Genomic DNA, 23,919 nt, shown 5'->3' with positions numbered 1-23,919 from the left:
GTGTGATGGTCAGGTGTCCACATACTTTTGGCCATTTAGTATATATTACATACGTACTTGAATACAAATACATTGTTTGGAATGAACAGATAATGTGTTTGAAACATACAAATAGGAGATGCACTATTCTTTTTTTTATTTTTGTTTGTTTTCTGGTTGAGACTAGAGGTGTGCACTGGGACTGGCATACACCAGGATGAAAACAAGTCTCCTTTGCTCCAAGATCCTTTGCTGCCTGTGATAGTATTAATAGTAGTTGAAAATACTGTAGTTACTCTCAGTCTGATCATTTAATTCACTGATGATAAGCAGACCTTTGAATTAATAGGGGTTTTATTTAGCAACAATGTATTAACCTCTGTGAAATATGCTAATTTTGCATGGCATAAAGAGAAACCCGTCACTGCCTGGGAGCAAGCAACTGGCCCAGGTCTGGAAATGCTGCATAAGAGGTACAAAATAAAACCAAAGGTGTTAAATAGTTTGTTGGTAATACATTTAAACCTGCTTGAGGCATTCCATAAGAGGATAGCTTACATCGTAAGTGTTGGAATTTATGTATTAGCAGGAAAATAGTCTTATGGTCATAAAAATATCGGATGGAGCTGCTGTGATTCCAAGATCTGTGAAAAAGTCAGCGTGACAATGTGATTTGACAAACAATGAAGAAATCCACCATATTTCTATTCTCAATCAGTATTAACTGACTCCGTTAAAAGTGTTTCTCAGCAATCCTTCAAAGTAAATTGTGGCCACGCCCTCTGTTCCACTGGGGACACCTCAGTCAAGGCGACCACGGTGCAGTTTCACGAGTGTTTGTATAAATCACGTCTTTCTCTTGAGTCAAACTCGAGTCATGGTGTCGTTGCTTGTGGTTCTTCAGGCTGACGCTGTGACTGAACGACTCTCCGCATTGCTCACACGTGAAAGGTTTCTCTCCAGTGTGGACCCGCATGTGGGAAGTGAGGTTTAAGATCTGGTTGAAGGAACGCTCACACACTTGGCATTTGAAAGGCTGTTCTCCAGAGTGGATGACTTCATGCCCTTTTAACCTCATGATGTCCTTAAAGCCTTTCTCACACACATATTTACGTGGAGCTCGGTGGGATACGACATGGTTGTTGCGTTTGTAAATACTGCTAAACTTCTCTGGACAATCTGGACAGCGGTATGGTTGACTTTCTTTAGGATGAGTCTGCTCGTGTTCCAGTTTCGCAGACTTGGTTTTGAAGACCTTCAGACAGTATTTACACGGGTGATCGTAATCCGAATGGAGCTGAGTGTAGTGCGTCTTTAGACCGCCCTCGGTGAGGAACCTTTTCCCGCACTCTGGACAGACGATAAATTTGGACTTGTGTTCACATTTATGTTGTTTTAAAACTCTGGATTCAGGATCTGCTGTAACAAACTTGCCACAGTCCTGACACAGTGTATAGAAAGGTTTGGCTCCGTGCTCCTGTTCAGCATGTTTCTGAAACCCGGCGACGTCATCAAACCGAACAGGAAGTGATTCAATATTACGTGTTTGAATGACGTCACCTGCACCGCACCGAGCGCAGCAGAACACCTTTTTGTGTCGAAGGACAGAACAGGAGAGCGAGGCCTCGGTCCCACATTGTGTACACCACACCACAAGGTTACCCTGACCGTCCTCCTTTAAAGCTGTGAACAGATCTTCATCCATGGACACATCGGAGTCTGTGGCCTCTTCATCTAAACCTGGCTCCCACTCATCTGAACTGTCCTTACTTTTAGACTTCCTCTTTCGTTTCTTTTTCACTTCCTCCTCCTGCAGACTTGCTTCTTCATCATCACTAGATAAATATGACCCGTCCTTTTCGATAAACACCTGCTCACTGCACTCGTTATCTGACGACACGATCTGAACCACAACCTGCAGGATCACAGAAAGCCTTCGTTAACAACACTTGGGGATCATGTAAGTAACCTAAACAATCTACACTACACCGTGTAGCAAAAATATCTTAGGAGTGAAGATGACTTTACTTGCTTTTGATAGCGTCTGATCAACTATATCATTACTTGTTAATATAATTAAAATTCCAGATTCCCTTTGCCCCTGTTGTGGACTTTTTATGCGTTTTAGAGACTGCTAATTCATTGGTAGCTTCTTCTGTACACTGATTTGTGTGTAATATTCTAGCGTTAATTCTGGGCCAGTGTGTTTAGGGACAGGAAACACCACATCACTCACAATATATCATCATATATATAAACCAAAAAAGTATTATCCGGATTCTAACGTCATGAGTGTACAAGACGAGCATTAACGATGCTAAACGTGTGTAGGTGATGTCACAAATATCACAAATAACCTAGCCTTAATTAAACCAGTGGTCACCAACCCGTAAGTCTTCCTGAAGACTTTAGCACCAACAATAATCGTGCCCACCTGACCCTCTAATCATTGCTGTAAGATATTCTTGATCGACTAAAACAGGTGTGTTTTTTCCATTTTGGTTGGAGATGAAACCTGCAGGAAGAGGGTTGGTGACCAATGAAGTAAAATGTCAACACTTATCAATGAGTGATCGGGTGTGTCCCGCCATTATGCTCAATAATACAGATATGCTGTAGGCTGTAGTGTATAAATACCCACCTCCTCACCATCCTCATCTTCAAGTGTATGTTCTTCCTCGTTATGAAAGGTCTGTTCAGGTTCGGCTGAAGGCGGGTGACTCCTCCAGTCTCTGTGGTGTCCACAACTCTGACAATCCTGCGTGACTGAAAACAGCCTCTCGTTGCCCTCAATGGTAATACAGCACTCTTTCTGACAATGCCAGCAGAACTGGAAAAGCTCCAGCAGACACTGTGTGTTCACAATCACCTCACGACTCCTGCAAAATGGCAAAAATTATATATATACACATATACACACACACACACGTACACTACCGGTCAAAAGTTTAGACACACTCTTTCTTTATTTTTATTATTTTTTCCACATTTTAAAATAATAATAAAGTCATCTGGAGTAACACAAATGGAACTATAATGGGAATTATGTTGTGATAAAAAATCCAAAATAAATCTAAATAATTTAGTATTTTATCATCTTCAAAGTCGACGCCCTTACGCCTAGAATATTCCAGAAATGTATTCTTGGCGTTTTCTCGACCGATTTCTTGAGGAAATTCCCTGAGATGCTTTCTAAACAGTATTAAAGGAGTTCACGCCGACGCTGGACTCTTATCGGCTGCTTTTCGGAAATATTTCTCTCCGAGTCGTCCGTTTAAAAAATATATATATATTTTTGTAAATAAAATGTTAGTTTTCTAATGAACTAACACCGATTTCAAACATTTAATCACACACCTTCTGATCAAAAGGGTTTTAAGATCACGAGAAACATTTCAGTCGAGTGTCCACAAACTTTTGACTGGTGGCGTATAGTTATATATATGTATATATCTTATACCTACTCTAAGTATGCCATTAATTTGTTGAAATACTGGTAAGTAGCAGCAAAAGCTAAACCAGACAAACAGAGACAATATAATATCATGATGTTTACTTTTAACATTAACGTTTTTGAAAGCAGCTGATTAGAAGTCGAAGTTTTGTACTGCTTTTGAATTATTAAAACTTAACAATGCTGATATTAATATTGTCATTTTTTCCGCCCACTTTTCAGCATTAAATAATAAATTATAGTAGAAATTAAATACAAGTACAGTTTATTTTATGCAGCACTACAGTTTTACTGGCAGTTTGTTAGCAAGCCTATATATTGTGATACATTATCATCTTTGAGTATCGTGATATGATATTTTTGTCTCATCACCCAGTATTCATATATAGTGTTTACACTCACCGTCCACTTTATTAGGAACATTCATGCAGTTATCTAATCAGCCGATCATGTGGCAGCTGCGCAATGCATAATGTCATACAGATACAGGTCAAGAGCTTCAGTTAATCTTCACACTTGGGGGGAAAAGTGTGATCTCTGTGACTTTAACCGTGGCATGATTGTTGGTGCCAGATGAGCTGGTTTGAGTATTTCAGAAACTTCTGATCTCCTGGTATTTTCACACACAACAGTCTCTAGAGTTTACACAGAATGGTGCGAAAAACAAAAGACATCATGTGTGCAGAGGGTCTGCAGGATGAAACACCTTATTGATGACAGAGATCAGAGGAGAATGACCAGAATGATCAGAATACCTCAAATAAGCACTCTTTACAACCGCGCTCAGCCGAAAAGCATCTCAGAACACATCTGTTGTGAGTGAAAATCCCAGGACATCAGCAGATCCTGAAATACTCAAACCAGCCCATCCGGTACCAACATCCACGCCACAGTTAAAGTCACAGAGATCACACTTTTCCCGCATTCTGATATTTGATGTGAACATTAACGTAGTCTCTTGACCTGTAACTGCATGGATGTGCAAGTGTACAGGTGTTCCTAAAAATAATAAAACGTCAATGCCTTACTTAAAAATGCTAGTTTCCTGATAAGTCTGAAGGCTCTTGACAGCTGTGGAAGAAAAAGTAACCAAGATCAATCCAAACTGGAAAGACATGTAACTTGTAAATAAGTTTACTGTTTAATGTTTAATTAAAATCAAAGCCTGACTAAGTAGGAACTACAGAGTCCTGCAATTAGCAAAAGGATAACCGGATTACAAACGTTCTCAGTGTTCGCCATACTCTCATCTAGAACACGTATTTACAGTACTCTTGAAAGGACTTCCCAGTGAGAAATTCTAATGAGAGATCTTTCACTAAAACAGATTACTTTCAATCATTAAGTCAGTGACTTTATTTATTTAATTTAATTTTTTTTTTTTTTTTACTTAAGTTTATTTCCTCCAACCTTCACGCCATGACTTCTCTTCCACCGTGGAACATGTTGACAGTGGAGTAGGTGTGTTTCCTTCAACAAAAGACATCTTTAAAAATAAAGAATAAACATTAGATGCTGTGCAGTGAACGTTTGTTTTGGCGCTATCTGACAAAACCAATTTCAATTCAACCCGTCTGCAGATCGTGAAGACATCAATAATAAATAAATCCTAGTGACGTCCCAGAAATTTTGTTTATAAAAATTTACATGCAATACCTTTTGAGATCTTCCTTTTCTGTTCGTTCTCGGATTAACAAAAGTGCAAGGTGATCTGGAGTCGTGTAGATTGGCGGACGCGAGTCTGTGATTAGGTTGAGGAACTGAAACGACCTCAGACTGCAATGGTAGCGCTGGATTTGGCCCAGCCTCCAAGCGGCAATCTTGGTCCTGTAAAGATATGTCAGAATGTCAATCTGTCAGTGAAGTAGCACCGGTATAAACCAATTTCTCAATCAGTGTCCGTTTCTGACCACAGCATCACTGTTGGCTGAAGATCTTTGGTTAGAAATAACTATGCACCTACAAAGTGGTCTATCTGGAGACCTGACCATCACACCCATATGTGTTTCTTCACCAAACTGTTTCCACTAAAGACTATATTCATAAAGTGTCATCAATATGTGTAACTAACATTTAGAATCAATAATCAATACGAGTTAACAAGCACAATCGATATGTATAATCAATATTTAGAAGCATAATCCAAAACCATAAAGCACTTTCTAATCAAGTTATATTCCGAGTGTGTACTGAGGTGGTTTTCTGTATCGTTTGTATTTCCCGTGTTCGGAGTTAGAAGAACCGTGTATTTTCGCAGCACAGCTATAAATCAGCAATTAGACGTTCACCGAAACTGTGTTTCCAATCAAGACCCCTTTGAAGCTTGCAGACCAAATAAGGCTTCCAGAAAAAAAGTGTACCGAGCTGGGATGAAAGCCAGAAAACCATTATGCTGGTAGAAAATGAACTTTGTACAGACTAAAAGCTGTGTCCTCATAAAACCTTTCTAAAAAGCAACTAACTGTGCAATGAGATATAATATAGACATGAATAATTAATTGTGGGGAAGGAGATTGGTTTGTTTTTAGGAAGAAAGGGTAAAACCCCGCCCAAGATGAGCTCGCTGTTGCAGAAAGGTATAAAAGGGCATGTGTGTGTTTGCATAATTTAGACTTTCTACAGACAGTCATGTTTCCATGTCAATTTCCAAGTCCACCGCAACCTTGCGACGGTTTCCCGATCTAGCCATGAGAATGATTTCAGTACGTTCTTCTTTTTTCAAAGGCGTTCTTAAAGGTTGTCAGAAAAAAATATATATGTATTATATAAACTGAGTATGAACAATTGTGTAAGAAACTGTTCATTTCCTTAACGGAAACGATGACGGAAACGATGACGGAAAATGAGACGATGATGAGACGACACCGATATGATTAAACACTAACTGTGACTACATCAACATGAAATATTGTTGATGAAATGACTAAAATGTAGTTTAAAAAATAAAAACAAAATCTCTCTTTATTTTTATTATAAACTTGACTACAAAAATCAGGATAAGGTTTACTAAATATGATTTTTTTAAAAAACAAAAAAACAAACTCAAGGACACGGGACTAAGACTAAATTTAAAAACTGCTGACAAAATTAACACTAGTATGGAGACTTCTGGGACAACCTGTAGTGTATTTACATTAAACTACATAAAAGGTGCACATCATTGGACTTTATTTAGTTTACTTTTATTATATTATATATAATAAAGCTTTATTGATGTTTCCATATAAAAAAATAAAAAATACAAGTTCAGGAAGTACAAGAAAGGAAGGAAGGAAGAAGATGAAGAAACAATGAGGAAAAAAAAACCCATATAAACCTATAGACCTGTAAAAACCTATGAATTGTTACAGAAATGCTCTCGAGGGAATTTATAAATGCTTTAAAAGATGTTTATTAAAGGTATTAAAGAACTTTGTGTACAATCACAAAGGCATGAAAAAACACCTTTAATGGAAAAGATGAAAAAAGAAAAAAAACAACAACCGTTAACCTGTTCCACCTTGTAAACAAATACAATAAACATCAATGTTCAGTGTTTGAAGTCTGCTCGTCTTAAATATATTTAAAGCTACACATTTAGACATTTTCCACTGTCATGGTTCTGGGCTGGAGTCAGTTCTCGAACCGCTCTGTGTATACTGTGTAGATATCTGAATAATCTCATATAGGATGGGATTGGGTGAGTTCATTTACCCGTCAGATGCAAAGCGCTTTAGTTTAATGGTGTTCATTACTGATGCTCCGATCAGGATTTTTACAGCTGATACCGATTTCTTGTCATCTTGAGTTCGGAGTTCATTTGTTATGCACAAAAAATGCTGAGTCATTCGATCTGAGCCCACTTGGAACACTGAAACGGACCGAGTGTGAAAAAGTCTGGTCTGAAATATTATAATTGGTACATTCCACCAGTAGAGAACCTTTTTGTTCCACCATAAGTTTTAAAGAATACATGCAGAGAATATAAAAAAAAAAAAACGAATAGATGTATAAACTGCAATTGTCCCATTACAAAATCACCAGAAATAAATGGTTTTAAATTATATATTAAAATAACAATAACCTTAGTGTACCCCTCAAACAGGCTTCAAGTTTTCTCTTGTTCCACCTTTTTTGAAAATACTTTTGCAAATATAGCAATAAAAATAAAAGTTATTACATTAAATTAAAAAAAAAATAGTTAAAACATTCTTCTGCATTATTAACTTATTTTAAGTAATAATAATCACACATTCAAGCCATGTCCCACAACTGGTATGTGCAACCAGTAAGCAGAGTAAAACCAATAAGTCACATGACAAACAGGACGTTTCATCATCAAGTTTTCAACTCAACTCTGTGACTAAGATTATACATTTAAACAATTTCTTTATGTATTATTAAAAAAATGGGTTTGTTTTGATGTTGAAAGTGACACATGGTTCCAACCCTGTTACCAAGCAACCAAGCAAGCGGGAAACAACAAAGGAAGTTAATTTTTGAAGACTAAACGATGCCTCAGTGGTACTCTAATGGTGGAATGTCCCAATTACGACAGCCCAAGAACAAGCTGGCCTACCTTTGCTTTAGGAACTGGGTTATTCTCCTCATCTTCAGGCACATGGTGGCTGTCAGCCTCCTGCTTTACAGGTAGGTGGTGTCCTCCACCCTCAGCTGTCACTGTGCCCACGCATTTGTGCAGGTGATCCACAAATCTGTTCTTCTTCTCCAATAATTTGCAACATTTTGGGCAGTGAAAATGTGAAACAGTCCTGCAGTTCAATCCACACTTGAAGATTACATATCCTGCAACAAGACATGTCACAAAATTAAAGACGTCGTCACAACATGCATTCGGTCAAAGCCCTCTTCGATTCACGTGCGTCGAACATGAGTATAGCTCAAATCAATCATTTACCAACAAACATCGCTGTGAAAGACCGCGCAACTGCAATTTCGCCAATTCAAGTAATTTTTGGCAAAAAAAAAAAGTTACATCGCAAATTTCGCATTTTTGGCCGCAACAATCACAAAGAAAAAAAACTCCGCAAAATCCTGTATGGACCGATTAAAAACTAAAACCACTCACATTTATGCCGAAATTATCCTCACCCCCGAAAGAATATTTTGAAATGAATCAAAATGAGCATTATTGACATGAATCCGTATAAACTCTACTGTCGCCTTTAATCATTTCCTGGCGTAAAAATATAACGTTACATATGGATTAAGGTCAAAGAGTTTTCTCTACACTTAAACACAGAGATGAATGTTAACCTGTACAAGTCAGGCAATGTATATAAGAAAAATATACATAAACATAAAATTCTAAGCAAGTAAAAATAAGCAAATTCCATGTTTTGTGCCTGTTTTGAGGCCGACGGTCCAGGGATTGTTGTGCAGGCTGATGGAATCATGAATTTCGCAAGGCACCATGATATTTCAGCTCAAACCAACCCAGAGCGATTCCTCTACCAAGACGTTAAGACTCAGATAAACACTTAGATAGGGCCATTGATAGAACATTCAACAGGAACAGATGCAAAAGCCCAGACATTTAATTCACAGAGCGGATCGTTCTACAAGTGCCTCCAACCTAGTTAGACATTATACATTATAGGAAGACGCTCTGTGTCATTATTCTCTCTAGGCGAGGCTTTAAAAAAAAACAATTCATTTTAGGGGTGTCAATAGTTTTGAAACCAAAATGTCCTGTGGGGAAAATTGCACTTCTGGAAAAAAAAAAAAAAATCCTATGCAGCACCTTCATATGTTAAAGCTTAAAATATCACTTGCTGAAAGTTATTTATTTTATTTATTTATTTATTTATTTACTCGTTTTTATGATTCCCATATGGATCGTTCTGGAGCCAATTAACAATACGCAGTTATTACTTTGTAAAATATCTATGCAGCAGGAACGAAACACAGAATGGTCGCTTGCCTTCAAACTTGACAGCCCTCTTTTCATGCGCTTTAATGTGCTTCCTCACTTTGCTCTCCACGGTTGGCTTAAACACCTCAGGCTTGCAGAACGGACAGTGGTATTTACTGCAGCACTGCACACATTTTTCCAGCTGAATTGGTCCTCCGTTTTGGATTGTAACATGTCGCTGTAAAAGAAAAAAGGAAAAAAAAAGACCAGAATAAAGCACTGAATTAGAATATATATGTACGTGCCTTACATCCTTTTGTCATTAAAGTCAGTATTTACGTAACGACAATACGTCCTACCTACTTCGTATTTCATTAATGCTTTTTAATCAACCTTTAACAAACCATGTACATGTTTACATTTGATTTAAATTTCAAAAGCTACCTATACGAGGAAGTTTACTGATTTGAGGAGACAGTTATATAATATGGCATGGATGGTAAAACTGATGGCGTTTGAATCCTAGTTTTGTAACAACAGCATAACTTCTATGTGAAATATCTCCAATTAATTCTCACATCTGCTCAGTCAGAAGGTATAGATAGATAGATAGATAGATAGATAGATGGATGGATGGATGGATGGATAGATAGATAGATAGATAGAAGCGGCTGGGACTGAAAGCTCACTACCTTTGTAAAGTCTTTAGGACAAGCTGCATTCTTTGTGCCTTATTTCAAGAGACCTTGAGGGAACGATGGTAAATGAAGTGATTTTAGAAAGTAACTTGTTTTGTGAACGTTCCACTACACTGAATGTAATTACAGACAGAAAAAATTTGCGGTGGTATAAGAGGAATAAAACACAGCAGGACGTGTGGTGGTAACAATAACTCCTTAACGGCTTCGTCACACCATCCTGTCATTCATTATTTGCTATAACAGCCCCCAAGTGTTTTATTCCTTATTTCATCTAAAGGTAACCTCCATATAGTGTCCATGTATGACTAACATTCCAGTAGCTGTATGGGTCTAAGTATAATAGGGGTGTGTACCTAAGACTTTTTGATATGACTGGCTTATTACAGTATACGTCCAAAAGTATGTGGACACCTGACCATCACACCCATATGTGGTTCTTCTGCAAACTGTTGCCAGAAAATTAGAAGCACGCTAATTTGTTAATTGTCTAGAATGTATTTGTATGCTGTAGGATTACAGTTTGCAGAGGCCAGGACCTGTTCCAGCATGACAACGTCTCTGTACACAAAGCGAGCTCCATGAAGACATGGTGTGTTAAGGTTCGGAAGAAGGTGGAAGAACACAGAGCCCTGACCTCAACCCCACTGAACACCTTTGGGATGAACTGGAACATCGACTGCACCCCAACATCAGTGCCTGACCTCCTTAATGCTGAAACACTCACAGCCAAGCTCCACACTCAAGTACAAAGCCTTCTCAGAATAGTGGAGCTCATTAGAAGAGTAAAAAAAGGAAATAAATCTGGAATGAGATGGTCAACAAGCAAATATGGGTGTAATGGTCAGGTGTCCACAAACTTTTGCCCACGTAGTGTAAAAGGTGACAAAACTCTTGCATCCGGCCAGCTATAAACGAACACAGCCCGAGTGTGGTTCTAGCAGGTTTCCCTTCCTGTGAACATGGATATTTATGTCACAAGCAGCGAAAAGTTCATATTATACAATGGATTTATTAACAGAAATCTTTAATCATATTCTAACACAGGCGACTGACTATACAGTAAATTGAGGCATTAATCAGCCTGCAAGATTGTGCACTTTACTTTCTTTTCCCTTTTTAAACAGTATGTAGATGATGTACACCATAACAGCTGAATTGTGAAAGTCTTCCAAGGTCTCGGTCGTTCCATGAGTGCTTCAGGTGTTTCTGAAACGTCGATTCCAATTGAACAACCATCATTAAAGCATCATCTTCTGCATGAGACATGCTTGAAAGAGATGACTAGAAAGTGTCCTACTGCCTTCGAATAAATAAATAAATAACTACAAATAAGATGACTTACCTCCTCTCCAAGAACAACAGCCGGGTGACCGTCCTGCTCCTCAGACATGCGACAAGAGTCTGCATCTTCTTTCATAGACAAATTACACCACTCCGGCTCCTCCTTTAACAGGAAGGGATTCTCTCTATCCTCATGTGCCACCGTTCCCATGCATTTGACCAGATGCTCCAGGAATTTGTTCTTTTTTTCCACTAATTTACTGCATTTGGGGCAGTGAAAATGTGAAACAGCCTTGCAGTATAAGCCGCACTTGAAGATTGCATATTCTGGAAGGAAATTTTGTATTTGTTTGTTTGTTTGTTTTTTTTTTAAAGAGAGGAATAGAAATGAACAGAAGGTTGTACATAATATATCATTCTTGCATTTTAAATATATTTCATTTCCCATACAGTATGTGCACCAGATAAGTCGCTTGCCTTCAAACTTGACAGCCCTCTTTTCATGCGCTTTAATGTGCTTCCTCACTTTGCTCTCCACGGTTGGCTTAAAAATCTCAGGCTTGCAGAACGGACAGTGGTATTTACTGCAGCACTGCACACATTTTGCCAGCTGAATTGGTCCTCCGTTTTGGATTGTAACATGTCGCTGATAGAGAGAAGAAACCGAAACAGGATTACAGTAAACCTTGAATTAAATTATGGATGTCAACGGTGTTTAAAGTTGGACATAGTAGCTGATAAATAAATAAATAAATCCACGAATATTTGATGTGAATATTTATATATGCATAGGTTACAGAGTCGAGACCCTTTAAAACTTAATGGGGCGAAAAAAGACCCTGATGCTCAAACTGAAGATCCATTCAGTACACACAGCACTCCTTGACCTTATAGCATACAGTCATAGGAGGGAAATGATTTATAATCGCACTATCCGGTGTCACCCAGATGAGGATGGGTTCCCTTTTGACTCTGTTTCCTCTCAAGGTTTCTTCCTCACATCTTCTCAGGGAGTTTTTCCCTCGCCACCGTCGCCTCTGGCTTGCTCATCAGGGGTTAAATCTAAATCTATATCCGGATTTCTGTAAAGCTGCTTTGTGGCAACGTCCCCTGTTAAGAGCACTATATAAATAAAATTGAATTGATTCGGCCATTGGGGAATAATTAATTGAGAATTAAAACTCCCATTAGGAACGACACATTCCATTAAAACTACCATTAGAGACCATCAGAAACACATTAAAATCCAACCGGTACCTTTAGAAAGCTCTAACGGTGTTTGAGTGGTGGTGGAGTTGCATGGGAGGTGGGGTACATACGTGTCTATAAATATCATTTTCCACCTTTATGTACTTGTACTTACAAAGTCGTAAACAACTCTGAAATGAGACTCTCTCTCTCTCTCATAACGTTAATATTAGCTCCCTCACCAGTAAGAAGCATGACCAAAACACCTGGTAGTAAACATTTCTTTCATTAACTGTATGTAATCCAATACTGACTATAAGATTGAGTAGGCGTTTCGTTTTGTATAAAATATAAATGGATTACGAATGATCATGAATGGATCATTTTCATACGGTCTTCACTGTTCTTTGTTCAAACGTTCTCTTTCTTGCATATGGTCACACTTCAGCGGGGGCGTCTTTGTTATTGGTAGTATTGAGAGCTGAATTGTACGTTATATATGATTCGTATCGTAATATATGTTTTGCTAAAACTCCATCATATTTTATAAAACGTGTATTGTTCATCCAAACAATGTCTGCATGCAATTTGTCTCCAGTGCAAAACTATCTCAGGAAGCAATTCCTTTACCTTAGCTCATTGACGACATTTCTTATAAGTTTTAGATTGTGTAAATGTGATGTTCTGCCAAATTCATTTAAGGCTTTCTCGCAGTACACTGGCATTACATTCAGCCAGCAGAATGGAACTCGACTTAACGGACATTTTCAGTCAGTATAAACAAATGAATTATTTAATCGTGGCAAGTCAGAGTCAGGACACTGTTGGGTTTCTGTGTGTAGAGTATCATGACTCCATGTTTAACTGCTGGTGAGCGGGACGATGGGAGAGTAGAATTAGTACATTGGTACAGAGATAAAACAAACAGCACAACTAAAGCTTTTTTGATAATAAAACACTGTATACAACTGCCACAATAAAATTATAGCATTCAAACCTAGTAGGCTAGGTAAAAAAAAAAAAAAGAAAGAATCGTGTAAAAACTGCTGATTATTAAAGCCCTGAGTGTCTACTTTAATATTAACCACTACTGTGGAGTGTGACATCACGAATAAATTCAATGCTGATAACGGGCACTACCAAAACAGGCGCGAAATCCATTTTTTGGATTCTGGTAAAAAGAGTTAAAGTAGTCTCAACAGTTCAGATTTTTTTATTTGCATTCCTGACAGCAATGGTTATAATACTGCCTTCACATGCAATCTGAAATAAGGTAAATAAATGTTCCCATGTTTTTTACAAATAGCTTTAATTTCTGTAATATTTTCCATGATCGATCTACTTTTAGTCACTTTTAGACACTACCATACATTTATAACTGCTGGTGTCGTTATCGGCTTTTTATAGTAGGGTACACGTTAGCAAAGATACCAAAATAAAGCAGATTTAAGGAATAAAACGCTATACAGGTGTGCCGTGCTGGAAAATGCGATGCGGTGAATGTTTTCACCCTTAAGCTGATTATTTTCCCATTACAGCACACCCCGAAACATTTTATTCCTCTTACACCACAGCGATTTGCAAACGTTTACAATTTTTCATTCATTACTGAACGAAACATCACGCTTGTTACAACGCTACCGTTACATTTATTCTTGTGCAACATCCGCAAGACAAGTGACTTCCTGTTAACACTTACGTTACGGCAGCTACAAACGACCGTTTCATCACCAGCCTTTCTGTTCAACTTGATAAGGCAAACAATAAATAAATTGTGGCTCATCAGGTACTTTTGAGTTTCGAATCTACTTACAGAAAGCTTTCTCATGTGAACTTAAATCGGTTTGAAAGTCCCTTTAAATGAGCTGTTACTATAGAAACGATAAGGTATTAGAAAGAGCGCATTAATATAAACCTGTGATTTTAATTATTGAAAGCGCTGCTGTTACAGTGTAGCTAACGTTTAGACGTAAAGACTGACTGATTCATTACAATTTACCCTGCTGGGGAAAAAAAAACAACAATAGAAACTTTCATAGAACCTGTAATGGTTTTAATGGAAGCTATAATGGTCCCTGTGGGTCTCTACTGGTAATTTGTTGCCTTCTATTGTGGGCATGTTATGTCTAGTGGATACCATTAATGGTAATGGTTTTAATGGTTAGCTGATGGTTTGTAATGGTATTTGTAGTGAAAACAGTTAGCTTCTATTGTTTTGGGGGTTTTTTTTCCAGCAGGGTAGTAAATGGTTTAAAAATCAACACGGCAATCCCACGAGCACGTGAACACAGCTTTCACAACTGAAAACCGAAACAATGACTGCATTCTGTCAATGAAAAACCTAATAACGAGTCTGTATAACAGCAAACACCCAAAGTAAACAATGTATACCTCAGTGTCAGTGCTGCGAGGTAGCATCCATGACAAATCCATCAGGTTTGAACACATTATTAGAGAACAGCACACTCGGAGATTTTGGATAGCAGTCCAGTCTCCATGCAGTGTTCACAAAACACCCCGAAATACGGAACATTAATAGTCCTTGCGTCTATTTACAATCTGTTTATGACTGACAATTCGGGACAATAACACAATAATCTCACTTATGCAGCTGCCTTAACCTCTCCTCACGATTCCACATGCTACTAAATGTTTACAGTTGTACGAAGACAGACCTACAACAACAAAAAATAATAATAAATAATAAAGAAATGCGACACCAGACGAACAATTAGGAAATCCAATGCCTCCAGTGTAATACAACTTCCACACAGCTCTGTTATCTAAAGCCGAGCTCAGGAGCCAATCAGATTGCAGATGATCATTCAGACGTTCGTGCTCAACAGCCAATGATATCCCGTGTAATTACGTCACGTCCTGGATGAACCCTAATTTCTGTACATCTCTATAAACGCATATATTTCAGGTATGGAGTTACAATCAGTATAGACTAATGGCATTTCTGGCAAAATTTGAGACAAAACATATAGTGTATATACCCAAAAGTATGTGGACACCTGGACATGTCATTCCACATGTATTCCCTTCTTTACTGCTATAATAACCTCCAGTCTTCCGAGAAGGCTTTCCACTAGATTTTGGAGCATGGCTGTAGGGATTTCAGTATTACTGATGTCAGGGGAGTTTCAGTTCATCCCAGAGTCGTTGAGTCGGGTTGAGAGGTCAGGGCTCTGTGCAGGATACTCGAGGTCTTCCAATCCAGCTTTGGCAAAGCATTCATCCATGCCTGGAGCTCGCTTTGTGCGCTGGAGCTATAATTAAGAAGCTGGAAAAACAACACTGAGGGATTTTAAATCTTGTCCCTACCTTGGTAGTGGAAAAATGGATGTATTTATGTTAATACATAAGTTTGTTGCAAATCTGCTACACATTCAGGCGTGAGCTCCGATTGTTTTCAAGACATTTTCTCCGTTTTCTTTCATAAATTTGCCACAAGTTTACTGGGTTTTTCCTCAAACTCCCTCAAACACATTCAACTGCAACAAGCAACAAAAATGATTTTTTTTTCCCCAGAAATAATTCTGTAATTTGTGTTTATTGTGCAGGAAAATGAGAGACAGCACAGTCTGAATTATAAAAATAACAGCAGAAGAGTGCTCGAAGACAGGTTTTTCAATGCGGGCTTCAATTAAAAGAACGTCATCATTATGTCTGTCAAGAACCTAAACCATAAAATGACCAAAATGCACATTTCGATTTTCCACCTGGTGAATAAATAACACGGAGCGTCATTCTGGTGTTTGACTACAGGAGCATGACGACTGGAAAAAAGGCTGCTGGAGGTGAGCTTCAAAAGCCTGCCATATCCAAGAGTATTCCTGAAAAAGTAGCTTATGTATGCAGTAAATATACACAGTACCTTAATAGGCTTTAATAACTATTCATTATGAATTTGAACTGTTGAATATTTAGACCGTGTTTTTAAATCAGCAACATACATATACTGTATTTAACACAAATACCTAAAACAAACAAACAAACATAAGAATATTCCTTGGACTGAACCAGTCTAGAGGAAGTGCTGTGTTGTTAAAGGTAAAGAACGACATGGTGGTGGTGTGATACAGTGAATCAGAGGGTCTGGTTATCCATCCAGCCATTTACCATACCGTTTATCCTACACTGGGTTCGATATTTCTAGTGAAATGAAACAAAAGAGGAGATCTAGTGGCCCTGCATTTTCTTGGGGACATCCTGCTCCAAGTCATTCATCGCTTTGTCCTCCTGAGTCATGGTGTCGTTGCTTGTGGTTCCTCAGGCTGACGTTGTGACTGAACGACTCCCCGCATTGCTCACACGTGAAAGGTTTCTCTCCAGTGTGGACCCGCATGTGGGAAGTGAGGTTTACCATCTGGTTGAAGGAACGCTCACACACTTGGCATTTGAAAGGCTGTTCTCCAGAGTGGATGAGCTTATGCCTCTTCAGCCTGTACGCATCCTTAAAGCTCTTCTTACATACATCACACACATTTTTTTGCGAACCTCTATGGGACCGGACATGTCTGTTACGTTTATGAATGTTGGAAAACCTTTTTGGACAATCTGGACAGCGGTATGGTTGACTTTCTTTAGGATGAGTCTGCTCGTGTTCCAGTTTTGCAGACTTGGTTTTGAAGACCTTCAGACAGTATTTACACGGGTGATCATAATCCGAATGGAGCTGAGTGTGGTGCAACTTTAAGCCGGCCTCGGAGAGGAACCTTTTCCCGCACTCTGGACAGACGATGAATTTGATTTTATGTTCACATACATGCTCTTTTTTTGCTGTAAAAAACTTGCCACAGTCCTGACACAGTGTATAGAAAGGTTTGGCTCCGTGCTCCTGTTCAGCATGTTTCTGAAACCCGGCGACGTCATCAAACCGAACAGGAAGTGTTTCAATATTACGTGTTTGAATGTCGTCACCTGCACCGCACCGAGCGCAGCAGAACACCTTTTTGTGTCCGTGAACAGAACAGGAGAGCGAGGCCTCGGTCCCACATGGTGTACACCACACCACAAGGTTACCCTGACCGTCCTCCTTTAAAGCTTCCTCATTGGACACATCGGAGTCTGTGGCCTCTTCATCTAAACCTGGCTCCCACTCATCTGAACTGTCTTTACTTTTAGACTTCCTCTTTCGTTTCTTTTTCACTTCCTCTTCCTGCAGACTTGCTTCTTCATCATCACTAGATAAATATGACCCGTCCTCTTCGATAAACACCTGCTCACTGCACTCGTTATCTGACGACACGATCTGAACCACAACCTGCAGGATCACAGAAAGCCTTCGTTAACAACACTTGGGGATCATGTGGAAAAAAATTATTTAATTACACACGGTTTTCAATGTTAATTTTAACAGTCTTTAATATAATTTCTTCTATGAAAGTATGGATTGATTCACAGTGATGTTTTAGGCCATAGCCAGTCCGTACAAGCTTTTGCAGAGTTTTTTTTGTGATTGTTGCGGCTAAAAATGCTCGAAATGACGAAAATACAAACTGCATGAAATGTCTTTCACAGTGATGTTTATTAGTAAACGAGACCTTTCAGCTGCACTCATGTTCGACCCACGTGAATCAAAGACGACTTTGGCTGAATGTGCATTGTGATAACATGACCTGACGCGTCTCAGCCCAAATCTGCAAAAAAAAAATCTAGGGTAATTCTGAAAAATTTAAAGCTCCTCTGAATACTGTGGTGTTTCCTTGATTTTGTGTTAAATTACACGGTCGCAAAAATCCCAGCAGGGTCACATGATGTGTGTTTGTGTTATTCGATGAAGTGCTTTCGCAAACAGTGCGGATACATGTAGCTGCTCGCATTAACACACACCTCCTTATCATCTTCACACTTCAGTGTATGTTCTGACCCATTAATGAACGTCTGCGCAGGTTCGGCTGAGGCTGGGTGACTCTTCAAACCGCTGTCGTGGCCACAACTCTGGCAGTCCTGCGTGACTGAAAAAAAAAAAAAAAAAAAAAAAAACCTCTGTTTAATGCATGAACATCATAATCTCAACTTACTGTGTTTATGCAAAATGACTAACCAGATGTTCTTCCTACCTTCAAGCCATGAGCTCTTCTCCACCTCAGAACATGTTGTGACTGGAGTAGGTGAACTTTCTCTTTTAGGAGACGTCTTTCAAATCAAGAACAAACATTATATTACATATAGTGCATTTCATAACTGCTTATCATCAAGCCTTGTCCTCAAAATGTGCAGCGCGGTTCTTCTGAGAAGATCAGAAGTTTGGACCAGCTTTTGAGTTGTTCGTCTTCCCATAACTCTCCTTACCTTAATGTCAAGCTTCATCTTCCAAGACTTCTAAAGCAATGATTATAAGCACAGTTAATTCACTACATCAGTTTCGAGCCCGAGTCAGATTCAGAAAAAGCAGATCAACTGGAACCAGCTTTGTGAGGACCTGAGCAGAACTTTTACAGGTGTTTGAAGATCAAAACTACTTCAACACAATCACTTTAACCAGCAGGTTATCTACATGACACAAACCCCAGCACCTCAACACTGAATATCAGATACTTTATAAATTAATCAGACATACTTACAGGTTCTGAGTCAGAAATGAAAGCCTGTCCGAGCAAACTGGGGACTGCTCCATGTTTCAGGAGTAACCTTCGTACATAACCTGCCTTGTATTTCCCCAGGTTCAGAAAGCTGTCCTCTGTGAAATGCTCTGTGCACACACACACTTTGGGGTTGTACTGATCAGGAACAGCGTTGTAAAGAAATTTCAACCACTGATTCCTAATTCCGTCCGTTTTCGGAAAGCCGAACAAAGGGGTTTTGTTTTTGCATCCAAACACACAGCGTCTCCATGACATGGCGCCAAGCACTACAATTATTCTTCTTCTTCTTGTTTCAATGGCGGTTGGAAAACCACTAAAGGTGCATTACCGCCACCTACTGGACTGTACTGTGGGCAGTGGAGCACTACAATTCTTCTTCTGCTTGTTCAACTACTTCCGGTTTTGTGACAGTTGGCAAACAAACCTATTGTGCATGCAGACTGGAAAACAAAACATGACACTAGACAACTTGCTGGGGAAAACATATGGGAAAATGCACCGCCCCCTAATAAACTATCTAAAAATACTGGGATAAGTGAGAGACTTTAGTAATCTAGTAGGAATATCTAGAATATAGTTATTAATCTCATTATATTTTGATTTTATTTATTTTTTTTTATGTTTTTCCATTTTATTTTTATTTTTTTCTGCCAATCTACTGCCCACACTCCAGTCCAGTAGGTGGCGGTAATGCACCTTTAACTGGTTTGCCAACCGTCATTAAAACAAAAAGAAGAAGAACATATTGTGCATTTCCGTTACCTAATGAGATGGAGTATGGAGCATTATTCATTACGTTTACATTTATTTATTTATTTATTTATTTATTTTTTAATACAAGAAGATGAAAAACAGTTACATAAGCATTGCAAATAAATGACTTACAATAACAACAATATGTCAATAGAACATAACACATCAGCTGTAAACATACATTAACATACAGATTTTACAGCACAGGGAAAGCATCTAAATACATGGACTTTCTTTAAAGTTTTCTTCAGGATATTTAAGTTATCTTAGATGATTTTTTTTAAATTCTTTATCTATAAAATTAAGATCTTTTAAAAAGTAAGTTTGATTCCATTTTAAGGTTGGGGAAGGATGGGAATGCCATTTGCTAATTTTTGTTTATGAATGGAAAATTCACCGTATAAAATGGAAAAAAAAATAACCACATACTCTAGAGGTTTTTATTAGTATTGTTAAATAAATAAATAAATAAATAAATAAATGATGTCTTTTAAAGTAGAATAATGTGTAAAATTGGCAGAGTTAAATATATGATAAACTAGTTCAGACCAGAGTTTAGATATAGGACAATAAAAAAAATAAAATACAAAAACAGATGTGCAAATGTCTCCTCTGCTTGTTTACAAAAAGAACATGAGCTGTCAATGTCCAAGTATTTAGAGCAGGGGTGTCCAATCTTGCTCCTGGAGGAGCTAAACTGTCCTGCACAGTTTAGCTCCTAGCCCCAGTTAAATCTGAAACGGCTAATCAAGGTCTTGCTAGGCATACTAGAAACTTCCAGGCAGGTGTGGAGACAAGTTGAAGCTAAACTCTGCAGGACAGTGGCCCTCCAGGACTGAGTGTGGACACCTCTGATTTAGAGATATTAGAGTTGACAGGGTATATTTCGTGTCATATTTTGAAATGTATTTTCCTTCGCCTTATTGGAGATATAATAGTTTCCAGGTAAAAGCCAGGCCCTTTTCCAGTCTATATCCTCTACCAATGACCTCCAATAGAATTTTCCTCTTGGAGAAATTTTCCTCTTAGCATGAAAGATGTGGCACACATGCCTATTGGTACATTTCTTATTTTTATAGATTCCAATATTCCTTCCAAGAGTAAAGGATATTGCGTTGTAACTGTACTCCTTAGGCTATATATAACATGACTTTTAACAAGGTGAATTAACTCAGGTGAAATTGCTTTAATCCAGTAGCCTATGTTTACATGCAGAATATATATATATATATATATATATATATATATATATATATATATATATATATATATATATATTAGTTACATCTATAATGTAATTTGTGCATATCTTAATTTGATTTGCGAATACTGAACGTCCAACATCAAGCCAACTTTATACCAGTCCGCTAGGTTCATCTTCTCTTGTGTTTTGTCTGCACAGTCCCACCACTAGGGGGCGGCCCAGAGTAACATGTTACAATAGTATCGGCAATCCATTGATCTTCCTGTGAGACCCGGATGTGAAGACTTGAATTTTAAGACCTGAATTTGTGAGGTTGAAAAATAACGTGTTGAAATATTACCTGACGAATAATGAAGATGGTGTTTTAACAACTGAATAGTTTGGAACAGTATTTTAGGAAGGTGAATATGTGCGCATTGAATTTTTAATTCTGGAATTTTGTTTTCAATCCAAATATACAAACCCAATGAATTGCAGAGGAAACTAATTCAAGCATTGTTACTGCTGTGTTTCTTTGTGTCAAATTGCTGGGTGGAAAAATTCAAGTATTGTTATTGCAATAAGCTATGTTTTTATTCGATATAATTAAGTCAACATGCCATTTTGCCTTGAGAACATTTGGCACTATTATACTTCCATATGGGAGGCTAACCAGCTATAATTAAGAAGCTGGAAAAACAACAATGAGGAATTTTAAATCTTGTCCCTACCTTGGTAGTGGAAAAATTGATGTATTTATGTTAATACATAACTTTTTTGCAAACCTGCTACACATTCAGGCGTGAGCTCTGATTGTTTACAAGATATTATTTTCCTTTTGCCTTCATAAATTTGCTACAAGTTTACTGTGTTTTTCTAAAACTCCCTCAAACACATTCACCTGAAGCCATCAATCAACAAAAATACATTTTTCCAGAAATAGTTCTGTAATTTGTGTTTATTGTGCAGGAAAATGAGAGACAGCACAGTCTGAATTATAAAAATAACATCAGAAGAGTGCTCGAAGACAGGTTTTTCAATGCGTGCTTGAAGTAAAAGGACGTCATCATTATGTCTGTCAAGAACCTAAACCATAAAATGACCAAAATGCACATTTCGATTTTCCACCTGGTGAATAAATAACACGGAGCGTCATTCTGGTGTTTGACTACAGGAGCATGACGACTGGAAAGAAGGCCGCTGGAGGTGAGCTTCAAAAGCTTGCCATGTCCAAGAGTATTCCTGAAAAAACAGCTTATGTATGCAGTAAATATACACAGTACCTTAACAGGCTTTAATAACTATTCATTATGAATTTGAACTGTTGAATATTTAGACCGTTTTTTTTAATGTCAGGAACATACAGTGTGGGAAATAAGTATTGAACGCATCAACATTTTTTTCAGTAAATATATTTCCAATGAGGTTATTCACATGAAATTTTCACCAGACATCAGTATTAACTCAAGAAATCTGGAAATATAAAGAATTCACAACATTAAATTCCATAAATAAAGTTGTGTGTAAAATGGAATGACACGGGAAAAAAGTATTGAATACGTATTGAAAAGCAGTTCTCCAAGGCAAGGTAAGGCAAAGAACCAGCTGAAATCTGTAAGTAATTATACCCCCTATCTGTACAAATTAATAATAGCTGGGTTAGTAAATTGATGGTCTATAAAAAGGATTTTCATTATCAAGGTGTCACACAAGAAACATCTCATGATTGGTAAAAACAAAGAGCTCTCCCAAGACCTTCGGAACCTTATTGTTGCAAAACATATTGCTTTAATCAGATACAGATGTATTTCAAAACTTCTGAATCTTCCAGTAAGCACCATGGGGGCCATTATCTGCAAGTGAAAGCAACATCACTCCGTCATCAACCGGCCACGCACAGGAGCTCCTTGCAAGATTTCTGACCAGGGATTCAGAAGAATAGTCAGAAGAGTAGCGCAAGAGCCAAGGACCACTCGGAAAGAGCTCCAGAAACACTTGGAGGCAGCAGGTGCCATCGTCACAGAGAAAACAATAGGCAATGCACTCCACTGCTCACGCTCACCCGCAAGACTACATTACTAAAGAAAAGGCATGTCGAAGCTCGTTTAAAGTTTACTACAACTCATTTGGACAATCCTATGAAATACTGGGAGTGTAGTCTGGTCAGACGAGAGCAAAATTGAACTTTTTGGCTGTCATACTACACACCATGTTTGGGGAAGAAATGGCACTGCACATCACCCTAAAAACTACACCAACAGTGAAGTTTGGAGGTGGAAGCATCATGGTTTGGGGCTGTTTTTCATCACATGGTACTGGCAGACTTCATATAATTGAAGGAACGATGAATGGAGCCCTTTACCGGGAGATTCTTGAGAAGAATCTGCTGCCATCCACCAGGATGATGAAGATGAGACGTGGGTGGAGCTTCCAGCAGGACAACGATCCAAAGCATACAGCAAAGGAAACTCTCAATTGGTTTCAGAGAAAAAAAATGAAGGTGTTAGAATGGCCCAGTCAATCACCTGACTCGAATCCAACTGAACAAGATTTAAAGACAATATGTTTAGAAGAATGGGCCAAAATCACACCTGAATACTGCGGCCCATTAATTTCTTCATACCGGAAGCGCCTTGAAGCGTCATTACAAACAAAATGTTCTCCACTAAGTATTAAATACATTTCAGTTAGCGTGTTCAATACGTTTTTTCCCGTGTCATTCCTCTTTATTACACATGTCTTCATTTATGGACTTTAATGTTTGGATTCCTTTATATGTTTGCGGATTTCTTGAGTTAAATCTGATGTCTGGTGAAAATTTCATGTGAATAACCTCATTGGAAATATATTTACTGAAAAAAATTTGCTATGTTCAATACTTATTTCCCCCACTGTACAAACACTGTATTTAAAACAAATGCCTAACACAAAGA

General features: G+C 38.2%; 2 protein-coding genes across 2 annotated transcripts; both read right to left on the bottom strand.

Annotated features, from left to right (window-relative positions):
• Nucleotides 1-337: 337 nt before the first annotated feature.
• Nucleotides 338-11,829, bottom strand: LOC128610465 (zinc finger protein 543-like). The gene is made up of 9 exons (XM_053629802.1): nucleotides 11,747-11,829; nucleotides 11,331-11,596; nucleotides 9,357-9,525; nucleotides 7,992-8,218; nucleotides 5,090-5,260; nucleotides 4,844-4,919; nucleotides 4,462-4,504; nucleotides 2,621-2,858; nucleotides 338-1,894 (listed from the first exon to the last, which is right to left on the bottom strand). The coding sequence occupies exons 2-9, from the start codon at nucleotides 11,478-11,480 to the stop codon at nucleotides 785-787; spliced, it is 2,184 nt and encodes a 727-aa protein (XP_053485777.1). The 5' UTR covers nucleotides 11,481-11,596; nucleotides 11,747-11,829; the 3' UTR covers nucleotides 338-784.
• A 3,725-nt stretch (nucleotides 11,830-15,554) lies between these two features.
• Nucleotides 15,555-20,169, bottom strand: LOC128610468 (zinc finger protein 91-like). The gene is made up of 4 exons (XM_053629804.1): nucleotides 19,030-20,169; nucleotides 18,526-18,601; nucleotides 18,296-18,420; nucleotides 15,555-17,726 (listed from the first exon to the last, which is right to left on the bottom strand). The coding sequence occupies exons 1-4, from the start codon at nucleotides 19,303-19,305 to the stop codon at nucleotides 16,683-16,685; spliced, it is 1,521 nt and encodes a 506-aa protein (XP_053485779.1). The 5' UTR covers nucleotides 19,306-20,169; the 3' UTR covers nucleotides 15,555-16,682.
• Nucleotides 20,170-23,919: the final 3,750 nt, after the last annotated feature.

The sequence above is a fragment of the Ictalurus furcatus genome, chromosome 7 (assembly GCF_023375685.1).
Source record: "Ictalurus furcatus strain D&B chromosome 7, Billie_1.0, whole genome shotgun sequence".
Taxonomy (NCBI): Eukaryota; Metazoa; Chordata; class Actinopteri; order Siluriformes; family Ictaluridae; genus Ictalurus; species Ictalurus furcatus.
This window is presented reverse-complemented; position numbering and strand designations above follow the sequence as displayed.

What these genes read in the sequence shown, in the direction of transcription:
- LOC128610468 (XM_053629804.1), bottom strand. Translation starts at nt 19,305, where the DNA reads ATGTCATGGAGACGCTGTGTGTTTGGATGCAAAAACAAAACCCCTTTG. An exon ending in TCATTTCTGACTCAGAACCT is followed by an intron (nt 18,602 to 19,029) that starts GTAAGTATGTCT and finishes TTGATTTGAAAG; the next exon opens with ACGTCTCCTAAAAGAGAAAG. An exon ending in AGTGTGAAGATGATAAGGAG is followed by an intron (nt 17,727 to 18,295) that starts GTGTGTGTTAAT and finishes GTGATCCTGCAG; the next exon opens with GTTGTGGTTCAGATCGTGTC.
- LOC128610465 (XM_053629802.1), bottom strand. Translation starts at nt 11,480, where the DNA reads ATGGGAACGGTGGCACATGAGGATAGAGAGAATCCCTTCCTGTTAAAG. An exon ending in CTGTTGTTCTTGGAGAGGAG is followed by an intron (nt 9,526 to 11,330) that starts GTAAGTCATCTT and finishes TTTCTTTTACAG; the next exon opens with CGACATGTTACAATCCAAAA. An exon ending in GAGGGCTGTCAAGTTTGAAG is followed by an intron (nt 8,219 to 9,356) that starts GCAAGCGACCAT and finishes GTCTTGTTGCAG; the next exon opens with GATATGTAATCTTCAAGTGT.